Raw genomic sequence first — 20,067 nt, forward strand, 5'->3', positions numbered from 1 at the left:
TAATACTTGGCACCCATCTTGCATCATGTCCAGCCACCAACTGACATGATTTCAATACCAAAATGGGGGGACACCCATCTTGCATCACATTGATGACCGCCTTGACTTCATAACCATAATGCAGGGCACCCATCATGCCCAGTTGCCAACCACTTTGATGGGCCCCCAGTAATGGTGGATGCCCATGCCCAGTTGAAGACTGCCTTGATTTCAATTCCGCAATCGGGGGGAGCTTGATTTCAATACCGTAATACAGGGCACCCATTTTGCATCATGCCTAGCCACCAACTAACTTAATTTTATCACCAAAAATTGGGGGATGCCCATCTTGCCCAGCTGACTACCTCCTTGATTTCAATAACGTGATGCAGGCACCCATCATACCCAGTTGACGACCACCTTGATTTCAATACCATATTGCAGGGCAGCCATCATGGCCATCATCAACCACCTTGATGGGCCTCCAATAATGGACGCCCAGCTTGCATTACACCCAGTTGACTACCTCCTTGATTTCAAGAACGCGATGCAGAGCACCCATCATAGCCAGTTGACGACCGCCTTTATTTCAATACCATATTGCAGGGCACCCATCATGCCCAGTCACCAACCACCTTTGATGGGCCCCCAATAATGATGGACGCCCATCTTGCATCACACCCAGTTGACTACCTCCTTGAGTTTAAGAACGTGATGCAGGGCACCCATCATGCCCAGTCGCCAACCCCCTTGATCTCAATACAGTAATGCGGGGGCGCGCCCATCTTGAATCAAGCCCAGTTGACTGTAGCCTTAATTTCAATGTCATAATTGGGGACGCTCACCTTGTATCATGCCCAGTTGAAGACCGCTTTGATTTTAATACCATAATGGGAGGGTTGCCCATCGTGCATCAAGCCCAGTTGGTGATTACCCTTGTTTTTAACACCGCAATGGGGGGGGGGGGGGGGGGGAGGAGGCACGCATATCCTGCATTACACCCAGTGGACAACCGCCTGTCTCAGTGTCAATACTGTAATACAAGGCTCCCCCTCTTGCGCCATGCCCAGTGGACGACCACCTCAACTTTATTACGGTAACGGGGGGGGCGCTGATCTTGTGCCATGCCCAGTTGAAAACGTGGCTTAGCCTGATTGCGGTACAAATAGACATCTTTTCCTTTTCTCTTGCGCTGTGCTTCGCTTTCAGACTTTTACATAAAAACGTTTCTAGCGTTCAATGAGGTAATGTGTTTATCAGCAAAATAAAAAGACTGTACAAGACTTTTTCTTTTGAATAGCCAGAAGCCAACGTGGGGCTCACATCCTACCTGAGCAAGATGAATCCCATACCTTTCAATGCACCTGACTTAATTTAATATATTTCTCTATATATTTCTATATTTTTTTTTGTTATTTGCACATCCCTTTCAGCGTATTTTTTTTTTTTTTTTTTACAGTTTAATCGACCATAGTGCAGAAACAAGATCTCAAGTCACAAACGGTGATTGCCCCCCCACTTTTTTTTTTTTTTTGTTTTCTCGTAAGGAACAAGGGTGCTGATTGGCCGTGCAAGTCCACCAATCAGTGCTGGTTTTACTTTATAGCTTCACACTCTGTAAGTGGAACCCGGGCTAAGAGAGGCACTCCTTGGCGGCAGTGTCTGTGTGGTAATCACGGCTCTCTGAGATGGGCCGCCGGGCTGCCCGTCAGTCTTGAGTGGCGTCTTTACTCGAAGCTCCGTCCAAGTAGATTTTGAGGGCTTTTTCCTTCCGGGGGGAGTAAGTAACACGGTGTCCAGTTTTTTGCAACCGACTGCTTTCCTTTTTCATCAGTTGGTTGCGCTGCTCGTCTGTTAACTCGACCAGCTCCTCGGTTTTATCCCTATAAGAGGAAGAGAATATTAATTATGTGATCAGGGCATAGACCAGCCTTTCTCAACCTTCTCAACACAGAGGAACCCTTAAAATAATGTTCAGGTGTCAGGGAACCCCTGCTAAAAATTACTATTTACAGCTCATGATACATTAGTGTGATGGTCAGTGGGATGAATGCTCCTTACACTTGAGGACATTGGGGAGAAGGTGTAAGGAGGAACTTATCTGAGAGGCAGAAATTGCTCATTGCTCAAGGAACCCCTAGCAACCTCTGGAGGAACTCTGGTTGAGAACCACTGGCATACACTAAGACTTAGTGGTTGGCACTTCTACCTTGCAGTACTGGGGGTCCTCAGATCTTATTCAGGATAGGACACTATCTGCAAGGAGTCTGCATGTCCTCCCTGTACTTGCATGCGTTTCCTCCAAGTACTCCAATTTCTTCTCACACTCCAAAGACATATTGGTAGGTTAACTGGCCGTAATATGTATATACAGCGCATCTGGAAAGTATTCACAGCGCTTCACTTTTCCCACATTTTATGTTGCAGTCTTATCCCCAAAATGACAACGTGAAAGAAGTTTGTTTAAAATCCTTGCAAATTTATTAAAAGTAAAAAAGGAAAAAAATCCCATGTAGATAAGTATTCACAGCCTTTGCTCAATACTTTGGTGAAGCCCCTTTGGCACCAATTACAGCCTCCAGTATTTCTGAGTATGATGCTACAAGCTTGGCACTCCTATTTTTGGGCAGTTTCTCCCATGATTCTTTGCAGGACCTCTAAAGTTCCATCAGGTTGGATGGGGAGTGTCGGTGCACAGCCATTTTCAGATCTCTCCAGAGATGTTCATTCTGGTTAGAGTCTGGGCTCAGGCTGGGCCACTCAAGGACATTCACAAAGTTGTCTCATAGCCACTCCTTTGTTATGTTGCCTGTGTGCTCAGGGTCGTTGTCCTGTTGGAAGATGAACCTTCGCCCCAGTCTGAGGTCCAGAGCGCTCTGGAGCAGGTTTTCATCAAGGATGTCTCTGTACATTGCTGCATTCATCTTTCCCTCGATCCTGACTAGTCTCTCAGTTCCTGCCGCTGAAATACATCCCCACCACATGATGCTGCCACCACCATGCTTCACTGTAGGGATGGTATTTGCCAGGTGATGAGCGGTGCCTGGTTTCCTCCAGACATGACACTTGACATTCAGGCCAAAGAGTTCAATCTTTGTTTCATCAGACCAGAGAATTTTGTTTCTCATGGTCTGAGAGTCCTTTCAGGTGCCTTTTGGCAAACTCCAGGCGGGCTGTCATGTGCCTTTTACTGAGGAGTGGCTTCCGTCTGGCCACTCTACCATACACGCCTGATTTGTGGAGTGCTGCAGAGATGGTTGTTCTTCTGGAAGGTTCTCCTCTCTCCACAGAGAAATGCTGGAGCTCTGTCAGAGTGACCATCAGGTTCTTGGTCACCTCCCTGACTAAGGCTCTTCTCCACCAATTGCTCAGTTTGGCCGGGTGGCCCGCTCTAGGGAGAGTCCTGGTGGTTCCAGACTTCCTCCATTTACAATGATGGAGGCCACTGTGCTCATTGGGACCTTCAATGCTGCAGATATTTTTCTGTACCCTTCCCCAGATCTGTGCCTCCATACAATCCTGTCTCGGAGGTCTACAGACAATTCCTTGGACTTCATGGCTTGGTTTGTGCTCTGACATGCACTGTTACCTGTGGGACCTTCTATAGACAGGTGTGTGCCTTTCCAAATCATGTCCAATCAACTGAATTTACCACAGGTGGACTCCAATCAAGTTGTAGAAACATCTTAATGATGATCAGTGGAAACACGATGCACCTGAGCTCAATTTTGAGTGTCCTGGCAAAGGCTGCGATAATTATTTACATGGCATTCTTTTCATTTTTTAATAAATTTGCAAAGATTTCAAACAAACTTCTTTCACATCATTATGGGGGATGGTTTGTAGAATTTTGAGGAAAATAATGAATTTAATCCATTTTGGAATAAGGCTGTAACATAAAATGTGGAAAAAGTGAAGCACTGTGAATACTTTGCACGGTATGGGAGATAGGGGCCTAATAAATAATAATAAAATGAATAATAATAATTTATTTATAATAATGTTTTGTAGGTACAATTTAGCCTACAGTAACCTCTACTGGTGAAATGTGGTAATGCACCACATGCTGCCAATCACAATGCTGCACTGTTACTCATGGTGCTCACATGGTTCAGTCTGATTGATAATCTAATCATTGCTATATAATATTCCCAAAAATAAATAAAAAAATATCAAATTTTTTCATCATTTTAGGCCAATTTGTTGTATTCTGCTACATATTTTTGTTAAAAAAAAAAAAAAAAAAAATCGCAATAAGCGTATTTTGATTGGTTTTCGCAATAGTTATCGCGTCTGCAAACTATGGGAAAGATTTATGTCATTTTTATGGTTTCTTTTTTTTTTTACTAGTAATGGCAGTGATCTGCGATTTTTAGCGGGACTGCGACATTGCGGCGGACAGATCGGACACCTGACTTTTTTTTTTTTTACACTTTTGGGGGTACCAGTGACATTACTACAGTAATCAGTGATAGACATATACACAGTTACTGTAATAATGACCAGTGCTGCTGATGGGGAGGGGACCACCAGTCCTCCTGTAGGGGGCCCAGGCACACAGGGGGCCCCAACAGCATGGGGAATCTCTGCGGGCTTCCCATTCATGTAAGAAAAAAAATAATTAGACATTGAATGAAATAATTTAAAAAAAATTGAATGAAATAATTTAACAAAAAATTGTAAAATAAAATTGTAAACATTTTTAACATTTTAAAATAAATTATAATTTTTGTAAAAATACAATGTAAAAAAAAAATTAAAAAAGGTTAATTCACACAGGTTCTCGGTTATGTTTGTGTCTGCTAATAATGATTTTAGTGTATTTTTAGTGAAAATATTGTCTTGATATACAGTATTTGGGGGGGCCCTGCCAGGTAGGCTGTACAGGGCCCCGTGATTTCTAACAGCAGCCCTGATAATGACACTGGCAGGGAAGGGGTTAACACTGTGGGTGATCAAGGGGTTAAATGTAAACCTAGGGGAGTGATTCTAACTGTATGGGGGTTGGGCTTTTGAAATGACCATAGAGACATGTGATCCTATATAGAAGGATCACAGGCGCTCTGTGATTATTCCAGGGAGAAGAACGGTCAGATGTGTTTACAACAGCCGACCATCCTTCTCTCTCAGCGGGGAGCGATCGCGGATGGCAATCAGAGCCGTCAGTCCCGTGCATCGGAGTCCCAGCTGACGAGTGGGGGTGGGAGCGTGCCGTCAGAGACGCGCGTTTGCCCCCGAGCAGCAGGCGCGCGACTGACGTAGGTCTACGTCGGTTGGCGCAGGAGGGGCTGCCTGGCGCAGTAAAACTGCGGCGGGCGGTCCGGAAGTAGTTCAATGACAATTGAGCGGTCATGCAACACTGTATACGAATTATATTTTTATCATTTTTTTTTTCACACAAATAGAGCTTTCTTTTGGTGGTATTTAATCACCACTGTTTTTAGTTTTGCTAAATGAAAAAAATACAGAAAATTTTATGGAAAAAAAACAAATTTTTCTTAGTTTCTGTTAGAAAATATATCTTTCTTCAGAAATTTAGCCCAAAATGTATTCTGCTAAATTTCTTTGGTGAAAATAACCCAAATTAGTGTATATTAGTCTGTAAGAAATGATAGCGTCCACAAACTATGGTATATACTGTATATCTGAAAGTCGATCAATCCTGACGTACTGGCATATCTCATTTTTTGAACCCTTAAAATGCCAGGACAGTACAAATATCTTCCAAAAATGACCCCTTTTTGGAAAGTAGACAGTCCAATGAATATAGTAAGAGGCATGGCGAGTCGTTTGCAGTTGTAACTTGTTTTGAAAAATGAAGATATAAAAAAAAAAAAAATTGTCATGTCCAGATTGGGTCCAATTAGCCATTTTCCCTCCCGGTGTCATGTGACTCGTTAGTGTTACAAGGTCTCAGGTGTGAATGAGGATCAAGTGTGTTAAATTTGGTGTTATCGCTCTCACTCTCTCATACATATAGTTACATAGTAGTTGAGGTTGAATAAAGACAATAGTTCAACCTGTGTGGGTGTGTGTGGCCGTAATCATCACACATAGCCCTGAATGTTCGGATTCATGAGATGTAAGTCTAAGAGTCTTTTGAAAGTAGCCATACTTTCTGCAGAAACCACCTCTTGTGGTAGAGAATTCCACAATCTTGTAGCCCTAACAGTAAAGAACCCCCTGCGTTGCCTGAGGTTAAAATGCTTCCCCTCTAAATCGCATTGTATGTCCTCGAGTCCTCATGAAATCCTTTCGACTGAATAGCTTTGATCACCATTGAGGTATTTATAAATTGCTATCATGTCCCCTCTCAGGCGTCTCTTCTCCAGGGAGAATAAATCAAGCGATTGCAGACGCTCTTCATAGTCAAGGTCCTCCAATCCCCTAATTAGTTTAGTTGCCCTTCTCTGGACTCTCTCCAGCTCCAACACATCCCTCCTGAGGACTGGCGACCAGAACTGGACAGAATACTCCAGATGCGGTCGGACCAGAATTTTATAAAGTGGAAGGATTATATTTTTATCTCTGGAATGCATCCCTTTCTTTATGCATGCTAATATTCGGTCGGCCTTGGCAGCTGCAGCTTGACATTGCATGCTATTGCCAAGTCTATCCTCTACCAGGACTCCCAGATCCTTCTCCATTTTTGATTCCCCCAAGGGTTCCCTCCTAACGTGTATTGTGCTTTTATGTTTTTAGCCCCCAAGTGCAAAACCTTACACTTCTCCACATTAAACCTCATTTGCCATGTCGTTGCCCACTCTGTTATTTTGTCCAGGTCATTCTGTAGGATATCTGCTTCATGCTGTGCAGTTATTGCCCTTCCCAATTTTGTGTCATCTGCAAAAACTGATAACGAACTACTGATCCCGTCCTCAATGCTGTTTATGAATAAATTGAACAAGATTGGTCCTAGGACTGATCCCTGGGGGACCCCACTTACTACCTCAGACCAGTCTGAGTATGCGTTATTGATTGCCACCCTTTGGACACGCCCTTTGAACCAGTTCCGTATCCAAGAGCACACGTTGTGGTCGATGCCCGCATACCTTATTTTATATATTAAGCGTTTGTGGGGAACTGTATCAAACGCCTTAGCGAAATCCAGGTACACCACATCCACTGGTCTCACCCTATCAGCTCACCTCCTCGTAGAATGTTAACAGATTGGTTTGACAAGAAAGCCCATTTGTAAACCCGTGCTGATTACTGCTGATGTTATCTTTAGCAAACTCTGTGATATAGTCCCTTATCATCCCCTCCAGAAGTTTACATACTATCGATGTCAGGCTGACCGGCCTATAATTTCCCGGGACATGCCTCTGCCCTTTTTTGAATATCGGAATCACGTTTGCTTTCCTCCACTCCCCTGGTACATCTCCTGTCCTAATACTGTCAGCAAAGATCAGGAACAGTGGTCTAGATATAACCTTACTGAGTTCCTTGAGTACTCTCGGATGTACGCCATCCGGGCCTGGTGATTTATTTGTGTTAATTTTATCCAGCCTTTCCCTGATTTCACCCTCTGTTAGCCATAGCGGCAAGACCTGTGTGTTACTACTAACCATACAGTCATGGTCCGTGTACCCCTCCTTTTCCTGTGTAAAGACTGAAGAGAAAAAAGCATTCAGCACGGTTGCCTTTTCAGTGTCCTCTGTAACCATCCTCCCATCATCGTTAATTATGTGTGCAATATGCTCTGCCCTCGTTTTTTTGCTGTTGATATATTTAAAGAATTTCTTTGGGTTCTTTTTACTATCCTCCGCTATTTGTCTCTCAAAGTTGATTTTAGCCATTTTGATTTCGCATTTACATTTATTATTTGCCTCTTTGTATTGCTGGAAGGCCAATACTGTGCCCTCTGATTTATAATTCTTGAAGGCCATTTTTTTTCCCCTAATAAGTTTTTTAACATTATGGTTTAGCCAGCCAGGTTTGGCTTTGTCTCTTCTAAAATGTATTTCCCAACGGAATGCACTGCGAGATGCATTTGTTTAAAATATTCCTAAAGTATTCCCATTTCTCCTCTATGGTCAGTGTTCCCAGGGTTTAGTCCCAGTTTACCCTTTCCATCATTGAGCACAATTTGGGAAAGTTTGCCCTTCTGATGTTTAGGGTTCTTATGTTCCCCTCATGCCTTGCTATGTTGTGATTTACGCTAAATGTGATCATTCTGTGATCGCTAGAGCCCAGGTTGTCCTGGACTCCTACCTCCGAGATTAGGTCTGGGTCATTAGTGATCAATAGATCCAGGACTGCATTTTCTCTAGTCGGAGAATCCACCAACTGTGACATGTAGTTGTCCTGTAAGGTTTCCGCGAATAGACGGGCCTTCTGTGAGTGTGCAGTCCCCTCTTCTTAGTCAATGTCGGGATAATTGAAGTCCCCCAATATGATGACTGATCCCAGTGTTGCCACTTTACCCAACAGTGATATAAATTCCAGCTCTACCTCCTCCCTTTGGTTGGGTGGTCTATTAACAAACCCCCACAACTACTTTTCTCTTTACATCTTCTCTACGGAGCTCTACCCACACGGGTTCCAACTCCATACTCATCCCTTCCATAATATCACTCCTCTCTATCACCCTTACATTATTCTTGACATAGAGACATAACCCTCCCCCTCTTTTTCCTACCCTGTCCTTCCGATACACCGAATACCCTTGGATATTGGCCAGCCAGTCATGTGAAGGGTCGAACCAAGTTTCTGTTATTCCCAAATTCCTCCTCTTGTACTAACATTTCCAACTCATCCAATTTATTAGCTAGGCTCCTGGCATTTGCACATACCCCTCTTATTATTGTAGAAGTTGATAGTGATTGGCGCTTACTTTAATTTCTGTTTGTTTTTTTCTTTTTAATTAAAAGCTGAAGACAATGCTCGTTACTCACCGCCAACACTGCCCCTGACAGGGGCTCAGCACTTCACTGCCACAAAAGGGACCCATAAATGTTCTATCCGGTTCTGTGGATCCAACCCTCAAAAACTGAGCCCACTAGGAATGACATGTGTGAGAGTTTGGAGGCTGGCCAGTGGTGGAAGCGTCCAACAGACTGCACTAGACCAGTACTATGATCTCACAATTATCTCCGGCTGCAGGATTTGTGTGAGCGGAGCAGAGAGCCAGCAGCACGCCAACACACGGCTCCACCAGACACAGACTGACACTGCGCACACTGCACTGCTGCCGCATTCCTGTTTGGTTTGAGGTTTTCCCACACAGTCTTCCCGTTATTAGACCTTACGGACCTGCTGTTGCTGCTGTCCTTAGTAACGCCTTCTGTCCTTAGATCCCTTCTAACTGACTATACTTCTGAGCCCTCCCCCCTTCTCCTAGTTTAAAAGCCCCTCCAACTTGGTGGCCATCTTTCTCCCCAAAAGAGCTGTACCGTCCCCATTAAGGTGCAGCCCATCCTTACTAAAGAGACTGTAGCCGACTGAGAAGTCAGCCCAATTCTCCAGGAACCCAAACCCCTCCTTCCTACACCAATTCCTCAGCCACTTGTTAAATTCCCTAATCTCCTTCTGCCTCTCCTGTGTGGCTCGAGGTACCGGCGGTCACTGGAAGTTCAACATGGCACCTCATGGCAAAGAACTCTGAGAATCTGAAAAAAAGAATTGTTGCTCTACATAAAGATGGCCTAGGCCAGTGATGGTGAACCTTGGCACCCCAGATGTTTTGGAACTACATTTCCTATAATGCTCATCTACACTGCAGAGTGCATGAGCATCATGGGAAATGTAGTTCCAAAACATCTGGGGTGCCAAGGTTTGCCATCACTGGCCTAGGCTATAAGAAGATTAGAATACTGACGTTGGTCGGAAAAATACATCAAGGGAAGTTATGTCCTCAATCTATATGTATTATTTAAGTGGTAGTTGGCATCCATTTGCACAGCGCTGTATATATGTATAGACACACTCTTGTGTTCACATTGTAAAAATTGTATTTGTGATGGGATTGCGTTTTTGAAATAGTAAACATTTTTAATATAAGTACTTTAATAAATGATTGATTTTATATTCATGGGTCATTTGAAGCTATGTGCCATTAAAGTTTGCGCTTCTCTACCTTTTCTTCAATATATAAAATATATATATATATATATATATATATATATTTTTGGACGTGGCACCATTAATTATATATGTCCATGGTAACCGCCCCAGTGGGACATTGAATAATGAGCAAGGAAGGGAGATTTCTATGAAGGTATAATCTACACCTCTGCTACTAGTTATCAGCTTACAGAACAGGTGTCAAACACAAGGCCCCCCAGGTCATTTCATGTGGCCCTCGCAACTTTCCTGCAGCTGCGGCATCCCCCCTTGTCTCTGCCCCAACCTTGTCCCAGCAGTAGGCAGCAGAGAGGACAGAACTCCTTTGCCAGATCCTGTGCTTCTGCAGAAAGGCTCGTCTTTGCCCACCCCCCTTCTCAGCAGTCTGCAGCAGACAGGAGGGCAGAACACTTCCTACAGATCCTGCACCTCTCTGTGCAGCCACAACACCACCTTGTCTCTGCCACCCCTGGTCTCAGCATTCAGCAGACTCTGGAAGCGGACTTCAGCCCTCTTCTGGTCCTCCTCCTGACCCTGCACTTCTTCCCAGATTCATCCTCATTTTCTTCCTGGCAGCAGCACAAGGTAAGGGGGTGCACTGTGATGTAAGGAAGGGTGGGTGACTCTTGACTTATAATGGTGGGGTGCTCTAGACATCTCATGTAAGTTGGGGGGGGGGGGTGCTCTGGACATCTAATCTTACAGATATAATCGGCCCTCTGAGGGCAATCATAATGCTGATGTGGCCCGCGATGAAATTGAGTTTGACACCCCTGCGTTAGAAAGACAAGCTCATATGCTTACCAGAAGATGGTAGAAATTATGCCTTTCGATTTTATCCTTAACCACTTGCCGACCGCCGCACGACTATCTACGGCGGCGGTCAGCCCCTCACAGGCAAAGTGACGTAGGTCTACGTCGCTCGCCTGTGAGGGTTTAGGGAGCGAGCGCGCGCCGCCGGAGGCGCGCTCCCGCTCCCGCGTGGTCACGGACCCCCCCGCGCGCGTGACCGGCGGACCCGATCGCCGCCGGCCACTCTGCGATCGGCGGGGGAGAGGGAGATAGTCAGGCAGCTTGTGTAAACAAGCTGCCTGTCATTCTCCTCTCTGTATGAGAGCTGATCACATGGATCTACTATGTAGATCCATTGATCACTCTGCATACAGTTGAAGCCACAGCCAATCACAGTTAGAATCACGCCCCTAGGGACACACACAGCCCCTCCCTCTCAAATAAAGTTAACCCCTTCACTACCAGTGCATTTTTACAGTAACAGTGCATATGTATAGCACTAATTACTGTAGAAATGTCACTGGTAACCCCAAAAGTGTCAAAAATGTCAGTCAAGGGTCCGATCTGTCCGCCGCAATGTCGCAGTACCGCAAAAAAAATCGCAGATCGCCGCCATTACGCGTTAAAAAAAAAAACAACAAAAATGACAAAAATCTTTCCCTTTGTTAGTAAACGCAATAACTTTTGCGCAAACCAATCAAAATACGCTTTTTGCGATTTTTTTTACCAAACATAGGTAGCATAAAACAAATTGGCCGAAAATATTAAAAAATTTTGATTTTTACATTTTTTTTTGGGGGAATTTCATATAAAAAAAAGGGAAAAATATTGCTATTTTTGCAAAATTTACGCTCTTTTTTTGTTTATAGCGCGTGATCAAAAAATCGCACAGGTGATCAAATACCACCAAAAGAAAGCTCTGTTTGTGGGAAAAAAAGGACGCCAAATTCGTTTCGGTACAGCGTCGCACGACCGCGCAATTGTCCGTTAAAGTCACGCAGTGCCGAATCGCAAAATGCCCTCTGGTCGTTTAGCAGCCAAATCCTCCGGGGCTTAAGTGGTTAATGGATTCAGATAATAAGCCACCACAGTACAGGCAGACCACGGACCACCACAGTATAGCAGATCGATAAATATAACCGGCCCTTTGAGGGAAACCATAATGCTGATGCGGCCCGCGATTAAATTGAGTTTGACACCCCTGACCTACAGTATGGACTGTGCCATCTTGTGGTGTAAAGGGAAAAGTGCAGCCCCAATAAAGCTAATAAAGTGGAAGGGTGTTGCCAGGGGAGAGGGTCATATTTTTGTACAACTCAGCAGGGTGGATTTGATTTTAATCAAGTCGATTTAAATCACTAGTAACACACCATTGGGAGGAAGCGATGTATGGCATTGCTCTGGTCCTCCAAGGCCATAGAGTTGAGGGGGACCATCCGGGGGAAAGCACCGGATTGTTTTCCCTGCTACCGGCGGCCTTGTTAAGCGGGGAAAAGGACCTCTCCCGCCGCCCATAAAAGTGATCCCGCGGCGAATCCACCGCTGGGACCACTTTTATGTTAAACGGACCGCCGCTGTTTAAAAAAAAAAAAAAATCACTCCTCATTTTTTGATTCCGATGCTTGGATGGACTCCCAGCACAACGTGCCATTTTTGTAATGCTTTTCATCCATTCTGTGAGACCACATGTATATGCTGTATTGTCTTATATATACATGCATTTGAATATATGTTATATTTTCAGAAATATCAGTATAACCCTATTATCCAGTAGCCCCCTGAAGAAGACTGAACAAGTTGAAACGCGTTGGAATTTGGACAACAACCAATGGGACTGTACCCTGCTGTGCACTAACATTGACAAGTCCATGCTGCGATGCTACATGGGTTTGACCGCTTATGTGGTTGTTTTAACCGTCTGTCATTGAGTCCCACTTTGTGGGGATGTTTTAACTCATGTTAAGGGCTCTTTCACACGGGCGGTCATATCAGATCCGCCTGTCAGTTTTTTAGGCGGATCTGATCGGATGCCCCATTCAGCCCTATGGAGCAGCGGATGTCAGCGGTGACATGTCCGCTGACACCCACTGCCATCCGCATCCGATCCAGTCCGTGAAATCCGGACGGATGGAAACCCTATTTTCCATCCGTCCTGGGGATCAGATCGGATGAAAGCGGACAGGCGTCCGCTCTCATCCGATTCCCCATAGAGAGCAGCGGGGACTGTGACTGTGATCCCCGCTGAGCCATCCGCCGGCTCAGCGGGGATCGCGGATCGATCCCCGCTGAGCAGCACGGATCCGCCTACGGAGGCGGACCGTGTGAAAGAGCCCTAACAATAAATTTATAATTTTATACAATGATGTTCTTATTCATCATATGATTTCTCTCATCGCTCAAAGTCCCACTCCTCCCCCTTTTGGCCCACCTGGCACTTTTTGTCTATCCATTAGGGATGGATGCCTCTCCTCCTGATTGGTATGGCCAACAGTTCGATGGTTGCAAATATTACATGTTTGGAAGTTCTGGTGCAAACCGAACAGGGTGGTGATCGGCCCAACTCTTAACTCATTCATGCATTTTCACCACTATTCCCTGAAGATCTCTTGAGAATTGAAACGTGTTGGAAGTACTGTGATTAAATTAATTTGCTAGGTAAGTATTGATGTTTCCAACATTTACTGCTGCTAAGGTGTCTAATTTTGCATGTATAGAGACCAGAGTTTTTACTCAGCATTTACATTTTTTGTAGAATTAAAATTTGACTTTTTAATTTGACTGTTCAGCGTACCTATAGACTATAACGGCCCCATCGTCCGAGATATACAGCGGCCAGGCGTTCAGTGTCGATACTTTTGGGTTCCAGTCTAGCTCTTGATGGATCTCCAGGACAGAAATGTCACAGGGAAATGTCCCTCGACCCTGCAGGGTACAAAGAATAAGGATTGGCAAATGTAGATTCATCAATCAGATGGGGGGGGGGGGTCACTTCAAATCAGACATTTCCTAGTTTCTGTTACAAATATCAGCTATAACATTAAGACTAGTGATGCACCGATCCGATATTCGGATCGGATATCGGCGCCGATATGGCCATTATAGCTGGATCGGGGGATCGGTAACATTGACCGATCCACTGGCCGATCCGGTTTTTGCTTGGTAACGGCTCAGCCCTCCCTTACTAGGTGTAGTAGTAGTATGGGATGGGAGCCGCTACTTCCTGTATAGTCCCGGCTCACAGGCGGAGTGATATCAGATGCACTCCGCCTGTGAATGGAGGAGCCGTACACATGAAGCAGCGGCTTTGCTCTGTACTGCGGCCGCTTGCTTTGTGTGTAGCTCCGGATCGGTTCCGGTATCGGTGATTTCACAATGCCAGATATCGGTATCAGGTCCAAAAAAGTGGGATTGGTGCATCCCTAATTAAGACCAACCACCTAATATTAAATTGGTCCCCCTTGTCCCGCCAACACAGTCCTGACCCATTGAGGCAAGGACTCCACTAGACCCCCAAAGGTATGCGGAGGTATCTGACACTGTCAGTAGTAGATCCAGCCAGGCATTGAGATGTTTCCCGGTCTGTGCAGCTGCAGCCAGGGAAAAAAAAGTCAGTTAGTGTCCGATTATCTGCCGCAATATCGCAATCCCGCTATAACTGGCTAATTGCCGCCATTACTAGTATAAAAATTTAATAAATAAAAATTCCATAAATATATCCCATAGTTTTTAGATGCTAGAACGTTTGCGTAAACCAATTAATATACACTTATTCTGATTTTTTTTTTTACCAAAAATATGTAGCAGAATACATATTGGCCTAAATTTATGAAGAAATTAGATTTAACTTTGATTTTTATTTTCTATGTTTTACAGCAGAAAGTAAAAAATATATTTATTTTCCCCAAAATTGTCAGTTTTTTGTTTAGATCGCAAAAAAAAAACAAAAAACGCAGAGGTGATAAAATACCACCAAAAGAAAGTTCTATTTGGGGGGGGGGGGATTTTTTGACTTACCATAAAATCCATTTCTCTGATGTTCATTGATGGACACAGCTCCTGATATTCTTAACCATTGGGTTATACTGCCCCCTACAGGAGTAGGACACTAGGCAGAAAAAAGTCTGGCTACGCTTATAGGGCAGTCCCAGGGGGTATTCTCCCTCTCTCTGCTATAGGTACTCAGTTTTGTTACAAGCAGTGTCAGAGAAAATATAACTCCACAGAGGGGTGGGTGCTGTGTCCTTCAATGAACGTCAGAGAAATGGATTTTACGGTAAGTCAAAAATCCCATTTTCTCTTTGGGTCATTGACAGACACAGCTCCTGATTTATCTTAACCATTGGGATGTCCCAAAGCAGTGTTAAAGATGAGGGTTGGGAACAGCAAAAAATTCCCAAGGCTAATAACAGTAGCCAACCAGGCAACAGTCTTAACCAAAACAACTTGAGCCCACCTGAAAAAACAATACACCCTCAAAGAGGACCAACAAGTCCTCTAAACAGAAGCCTGCAAAACCTTGAGACCAAAAGAGGCATCCGCAGATGCCAACACATCCACTTTATAGAACTTTGTGAAAGTGTGCACCGACAACCAGGTGACCGCCTTGCAAACCTGCGTCATTGACGCCTGATGACGGAAGTGCCCAGGAGGCACTGAGCGCACGGGTAGAGTGCGCCTTGACAGGGAAAGGAGGAACATGTAAATCAAGGGGGGAATCCTGCGCTTAATGGTAGATGAGTTCAATATAGTGAAATGACATAAGCAAATGACATAAGCAAATAGCAGCTAGAACACTGGAATCATAGCAATCCCCATTCAGTATATATATCAAGTAGTGCAGCGCTATGAACAAAAAAATAAATTGTGCTTAAAAAAGGATAAACAAATGCAATATGGTGACATAATATGCATCAAAAACGTGAGTCCATTCAGCACATGGAGATATAAAGAGTCCACTTAAAGAATGAAGATCCCAAGATGTGGAAAACAGAATGGAAAACAGGCACCCGTGCAGATAGACAAGGTGGCAGCTTACCACAATGCGTGGGCCTCCAAGTTAATGGAAAGGCCACTGAAAGTATAAGATGTTAGCTCTTATGGGCTGGACTCTCTCCTCTGCACGAACAGACCAGGTTTGCACTTCAGTTATCCTCCGCCTATTCATAGGTCCAGGAATGACTCCGGAGTATATGGCAATATGTGGAGGAATGAAGATAACATAGTGTACTCCCGTATGGTAAAAAATGCAGCTTTATTACAAGTTCTACTTACAAGAGGATGAATATGCACAAGCGACTGGATATAAAAAGCGGCGTCCCGCTATGGTAAGCATGCAGCCGGCGTCCTGGGGGCGTGACAAGCGCGATGTCCGGAACCTCCCAAAGGAGGAACATGACCCCTGATGGAATAGGTCTGAATTACTGTATGACTGATCCATCTGGAAATGGTCGCAGAGGAAGTGGACAACCCTGTCTGAGACCCATCCATAGGCACAAATAGTGAGTCTGACTTCCTAAAAGACTCCATAGCTGCCAGGTACACCCAAATTGCCCAAACCACATCCAAGGCCATTTCCTTAGGATGTTTTGGCCAGGGACACAGGGAAGGCAACACGTCTTCATTCAAATGGAAATCAGAGACAACCTTTGGAAGGAATGACAGGCAGGGGCGAAGAACCATCTTATCCCTGTGAACCACCAAGTAAGGTGAAAGACAGGATAACGCCACCAGTCAACACAATTTCTACATTCCCACCTTCTGAGACAGTGTAAACAAGGGAATCTCTCAAAGATTCTCAAAGGTAAACTTCTGGAGGACCTAAAGCACTAAACTGAGGTCCCAAGGCGGCAATGGAGACCGCACTGGAGGAACCAAATGGCGAACACCCTTAAGAAAGGTACCAGGGAGTGTGTGGCCAAGGGCCGTTGAAAGAAGACTGCCAAAGCCGACATCTGGCCTTTGACGGTACTCAAGGCCAATTTCTGTTTAACCCCCCATGAAGGAAGAAGTCAAGATCTGAGCCACCAAGAAGGAGCGAGGATGAACCCCAATGGACTCACACCACGCGATGTACATCTTCCACATACAATGGTGGATCTTCCTAGAAGTAGATTTCCTAGCTTTTAAAGTGGAGTTCCACCCTAATTTTATACTTACCTCCATCTTTTCGCTCCGGGTCACCTGAAAAAGAAATGGATAATCGCATTTTTTTTTTTACTTACCACGTAGCGAAGAAAATATACTTACATTACTTCCTTCTTCCTCCTTCCTCGGCCGCGGCCCGTCGTCACTTCCTGGCTCTGCAATGATTCCTGGGAGCTGAACGTCATCGCTCCCAGGAATCATTGCGCCTGCACCGGCCCCGACGTCAGTTCCGGGGCGCGCGCGTCATCCCCTTCTAAACAGCTTCTGGGCATGCCCAGAAGCTGTGGAGGGATGATGCGCGCGACCCGGAAGTGACGGCAGGGCCGGCGCAGGGCATCGTGGGACCGAAGAAGGCGGAAGAGGACGCCGAAGAGGATCTCGCTGGCTTCAAGCTGCCCACATCTGAGATGGCAGCGCTGGACAAGACGTTTTCAAGGTAAGTATTTGTCCTAACAGGTAAGTGCAACCCGGGACAGATCAGAGGCTAGCCATTGTGGAATGCACTAGCCCTGACTGTCCCGGGGGTATTTTAAAAAAAAAAAAAAAAAATTCCAGGGTGGAACTCTGCTTTAACAACGTTGGATTCACCGATTCAGACCAACCCCTATTCTTCAGTATCTGGCTTTCAACAGCCAAGCCGACAAAGCCAGCGACTGTAAAGCAGGGTTGAAGATTGGCCCTTGGGACAGCAGCCGCACCAGATTGGCATACCAAGCCCAGCGAGGTCAGTCCGGGGCCACTAAGAGGACCGGATTCCCTTCTGTCTCGATCCTGCGTAGAAGTCTTGGCAGAAGCTTGAGAGGAGGGAAGGCATCAATCAGAAGATGCTGACCCCACAGGGCCACCAGTGCGTCTGTGGCGTCCGCCAGAGGATCCCGTGACCATGCCACAAACCTCTGCACCTTCCTGTTGAGCCAAGATGCAAAAAGATCCACCTCGGGGATGCCCCACCGGAGACACAACTAATGAAACACCTCAGGATGAAGAGACTATTCCCAACTGGTCCAACGCCTGCCGACTGATGTAATCCGCCTGCCAGTTTTCCACCCCGGGAATGTGTACGGTGGAAAGGGCTGGAAGGAACTTTCTGCCCACCTGAGAATGCTGGCTACCTCCAGAGCCGCCAGGACACTTCCTATGCCCCCTTGGTGATTGACATAAGCCACGGCTGTGGCATTGTCTGATTGAATGCGCACTTGACATCCTTGGAGATCACACGTCCAATGTTCCAGGCACAGTCTGATCGCTCAGAACTCCAGGATATTGTTCGGTAGCCTGGAATCTTACAGGGATCAGATCCCCTGATCAGAATTCACTGTCGAGAACGCCTCCCCACCCCGACAGGCTGTCATCCGTGGTGGTCACCTTCCAATACAAGGGGAGGAAGGACTTGCCCTGCCGGAGAATGAAACCACCAGATCAAGGACCCGTTTGCAGCCCCGGTTCAGCTGGATTTGGTTGTCAAGCACTCACATGGAAGTCCGGAGGAATGACCATCTGCTGGACAGCAGAAGGTGAATTGCAGTCTGCAGTTTCTAGTTTTTGTCCAGAGCAAGGATTACTCTGGCTAAGGCCGAGTCTAGAGTCAGACCCAGATAGTCTAGTTTTGTGGACGGAACCAGCCAGACTTCTGAAGATTCAGAATCAAGCCCAACTTCCTCAAGGTCCGTATGGAGATCTCTAGGTTTTCCTCCAGCGCAGAAGGAGACTCTGCTCGCAGAAGAAGGTCGTCCAAGTTGCCCAGGACCGCAATCTCCTGCTAACATAACAACGCTACCACCAGGGCCAACACTTTAGCGAAGACCCGAGGAGCGGAGGTAAGACCAAAGGGTAACGCCACAAACTGATAATGCTCCTCTCCCGCGTCAAAGAGGAAGCGCTGGTAACCGACACACATTGGAATGTGAAGGTAAGCGTCCTTGATGTCGATAGAGGCAGGAAAATCTCCAATATGAAGGGAAGTCACCACCATGCGAACTGACTCCTTTCTGAACTTCTGCACCTGCACAAGCAGCTCAGCACCTTGAGGTCCAGGACTGGACACACCTTGCCTTCCTTTCTGGGGACTGTAAACCGGTTTGAGTAAAACCCCTGAAAACGTTCCGAAGTCGGAACTGGGACAATCACCCCTTGAAGTAAAAGGTCTTGCATTGCCCCAAAGAGAGAATCTGCAAGCGGACTGGGGACAGTCGCACGTTGGAAGGAAAGAACCTTTGCGGAGGGAAAGAACGAAATTTGATCTGGTAGCCGGACCATACAACTTTGTGGACCCACTTGTCATTTGCCAGGAAAGTCCACGGGTCAGGGAACCAGCGAAGATGCCCCACCATCCCAGATATGTGTGAGGGTGCACCTTCAAGCTGAAGGGGCCTGTTCTTGGGTCTGGAGAAGCCCGCTCTTGTCTTGCCAGACCAATTTAATTTGGATCCTCCAGAGGAGGCCCTGAAGGGCTTCGATCCCTTGTCAGTCGACCCTGAGGGATGAAAAAAGAGCCGAGGAGGGGGGCCCACGTCTACGACGAGGGTCCTTGCCCTTAGTAGCCTGTGGAAGAAGGGTACTCTTCTTCCCTGTGAGACCTTTAATGATGTCATCCAGGGTAGCACCAAACAGGCGATCTCCGTAAACAGGAAGATCAGTCAAGGCCTTTTTAGAAACCTGGTCCACAGATGAGCATTTGAGCCAAAAGACACGCTGAAGGACCACTGTTGAAACAGAGCCGAGCCACTAGGGTAGCCACATCCAAAGAGGCATCACAGATAAACTGCAGTCCCTGGACCAGCTGGCCTGCCAGCTCATCAAAGGGGGGGGGGGGATCTGCTCCCCCTCCAGGCCACGGCGCAACAGCTTAGCCCATTCAGTCAGAGTCTGCGACATCAGGGCAATAATGAATATCGGCCTCAGTGCCGAACCAGCCAAGGTATACATATTGCAGGCCACAGCCTCCGCTTTCCTGTCAGCTGGATCCTATAAGGCCAGGGACTCTGCAACAGGAATCTTGGTTGCCTTATTTAATCTGGAAACTGGAGGGTCCACCACCTACTTCTACTTCTTAAAAAGGGACTCCTTATAGGGATATCGCCTAGCAAA

At 46.0% G+C, this 20,067-nt stretch overlaps 1 protein-coding gene across 7 annotated transcripts in view; it reads right to left on the reverse strand.

Moving 5' to 3' along the window:
- Positions 1 to 1,263: 1,263 nt before the first annotated feature.
- The window catches only part of USP47 (ubiquitin specific peptidase 47), a 130,859-nt gene continuing 112,055 nt past the window's right edge, over positions 1,264 to 20,067 (reverse strand). For all 7 annotated transcript variants that reach the window (XM_082269626.1, XM_082269625.1, XM_082269622.1 and 4 more), the window contains 2 exons: positions 13,628 to 13,758; positions 1,264 to 1,862 (listed from right to left, as the gene is read on the reverse strand). In XM_082269626.1, coding sequence (XP_082125752.1) covers positions 1,688 to 1,862; positions 13,628 to 13,758 — 306 coding nt within the window. In that variant the 3' untranslated portion in view covers positions 1,264 to 1,687. The remainder of the gene's footprint in view (positions 1,863 to 13,627; positions 13,759 to 20,067) is intronic.

The sequence above is a fragment of the Pelophylax lessonae genome (genome assembly GCF_965119305.1).
Source record: "Pelophylax lessonae genome assembly, chromosome: 10".
Taxonomy (NCBI): domain Eukaryota; kingdom Metazoa; phylum Chordata; class Amphibia; order Anura; family Ranidae; genus Pelophylax; species Pelophylax lessonae.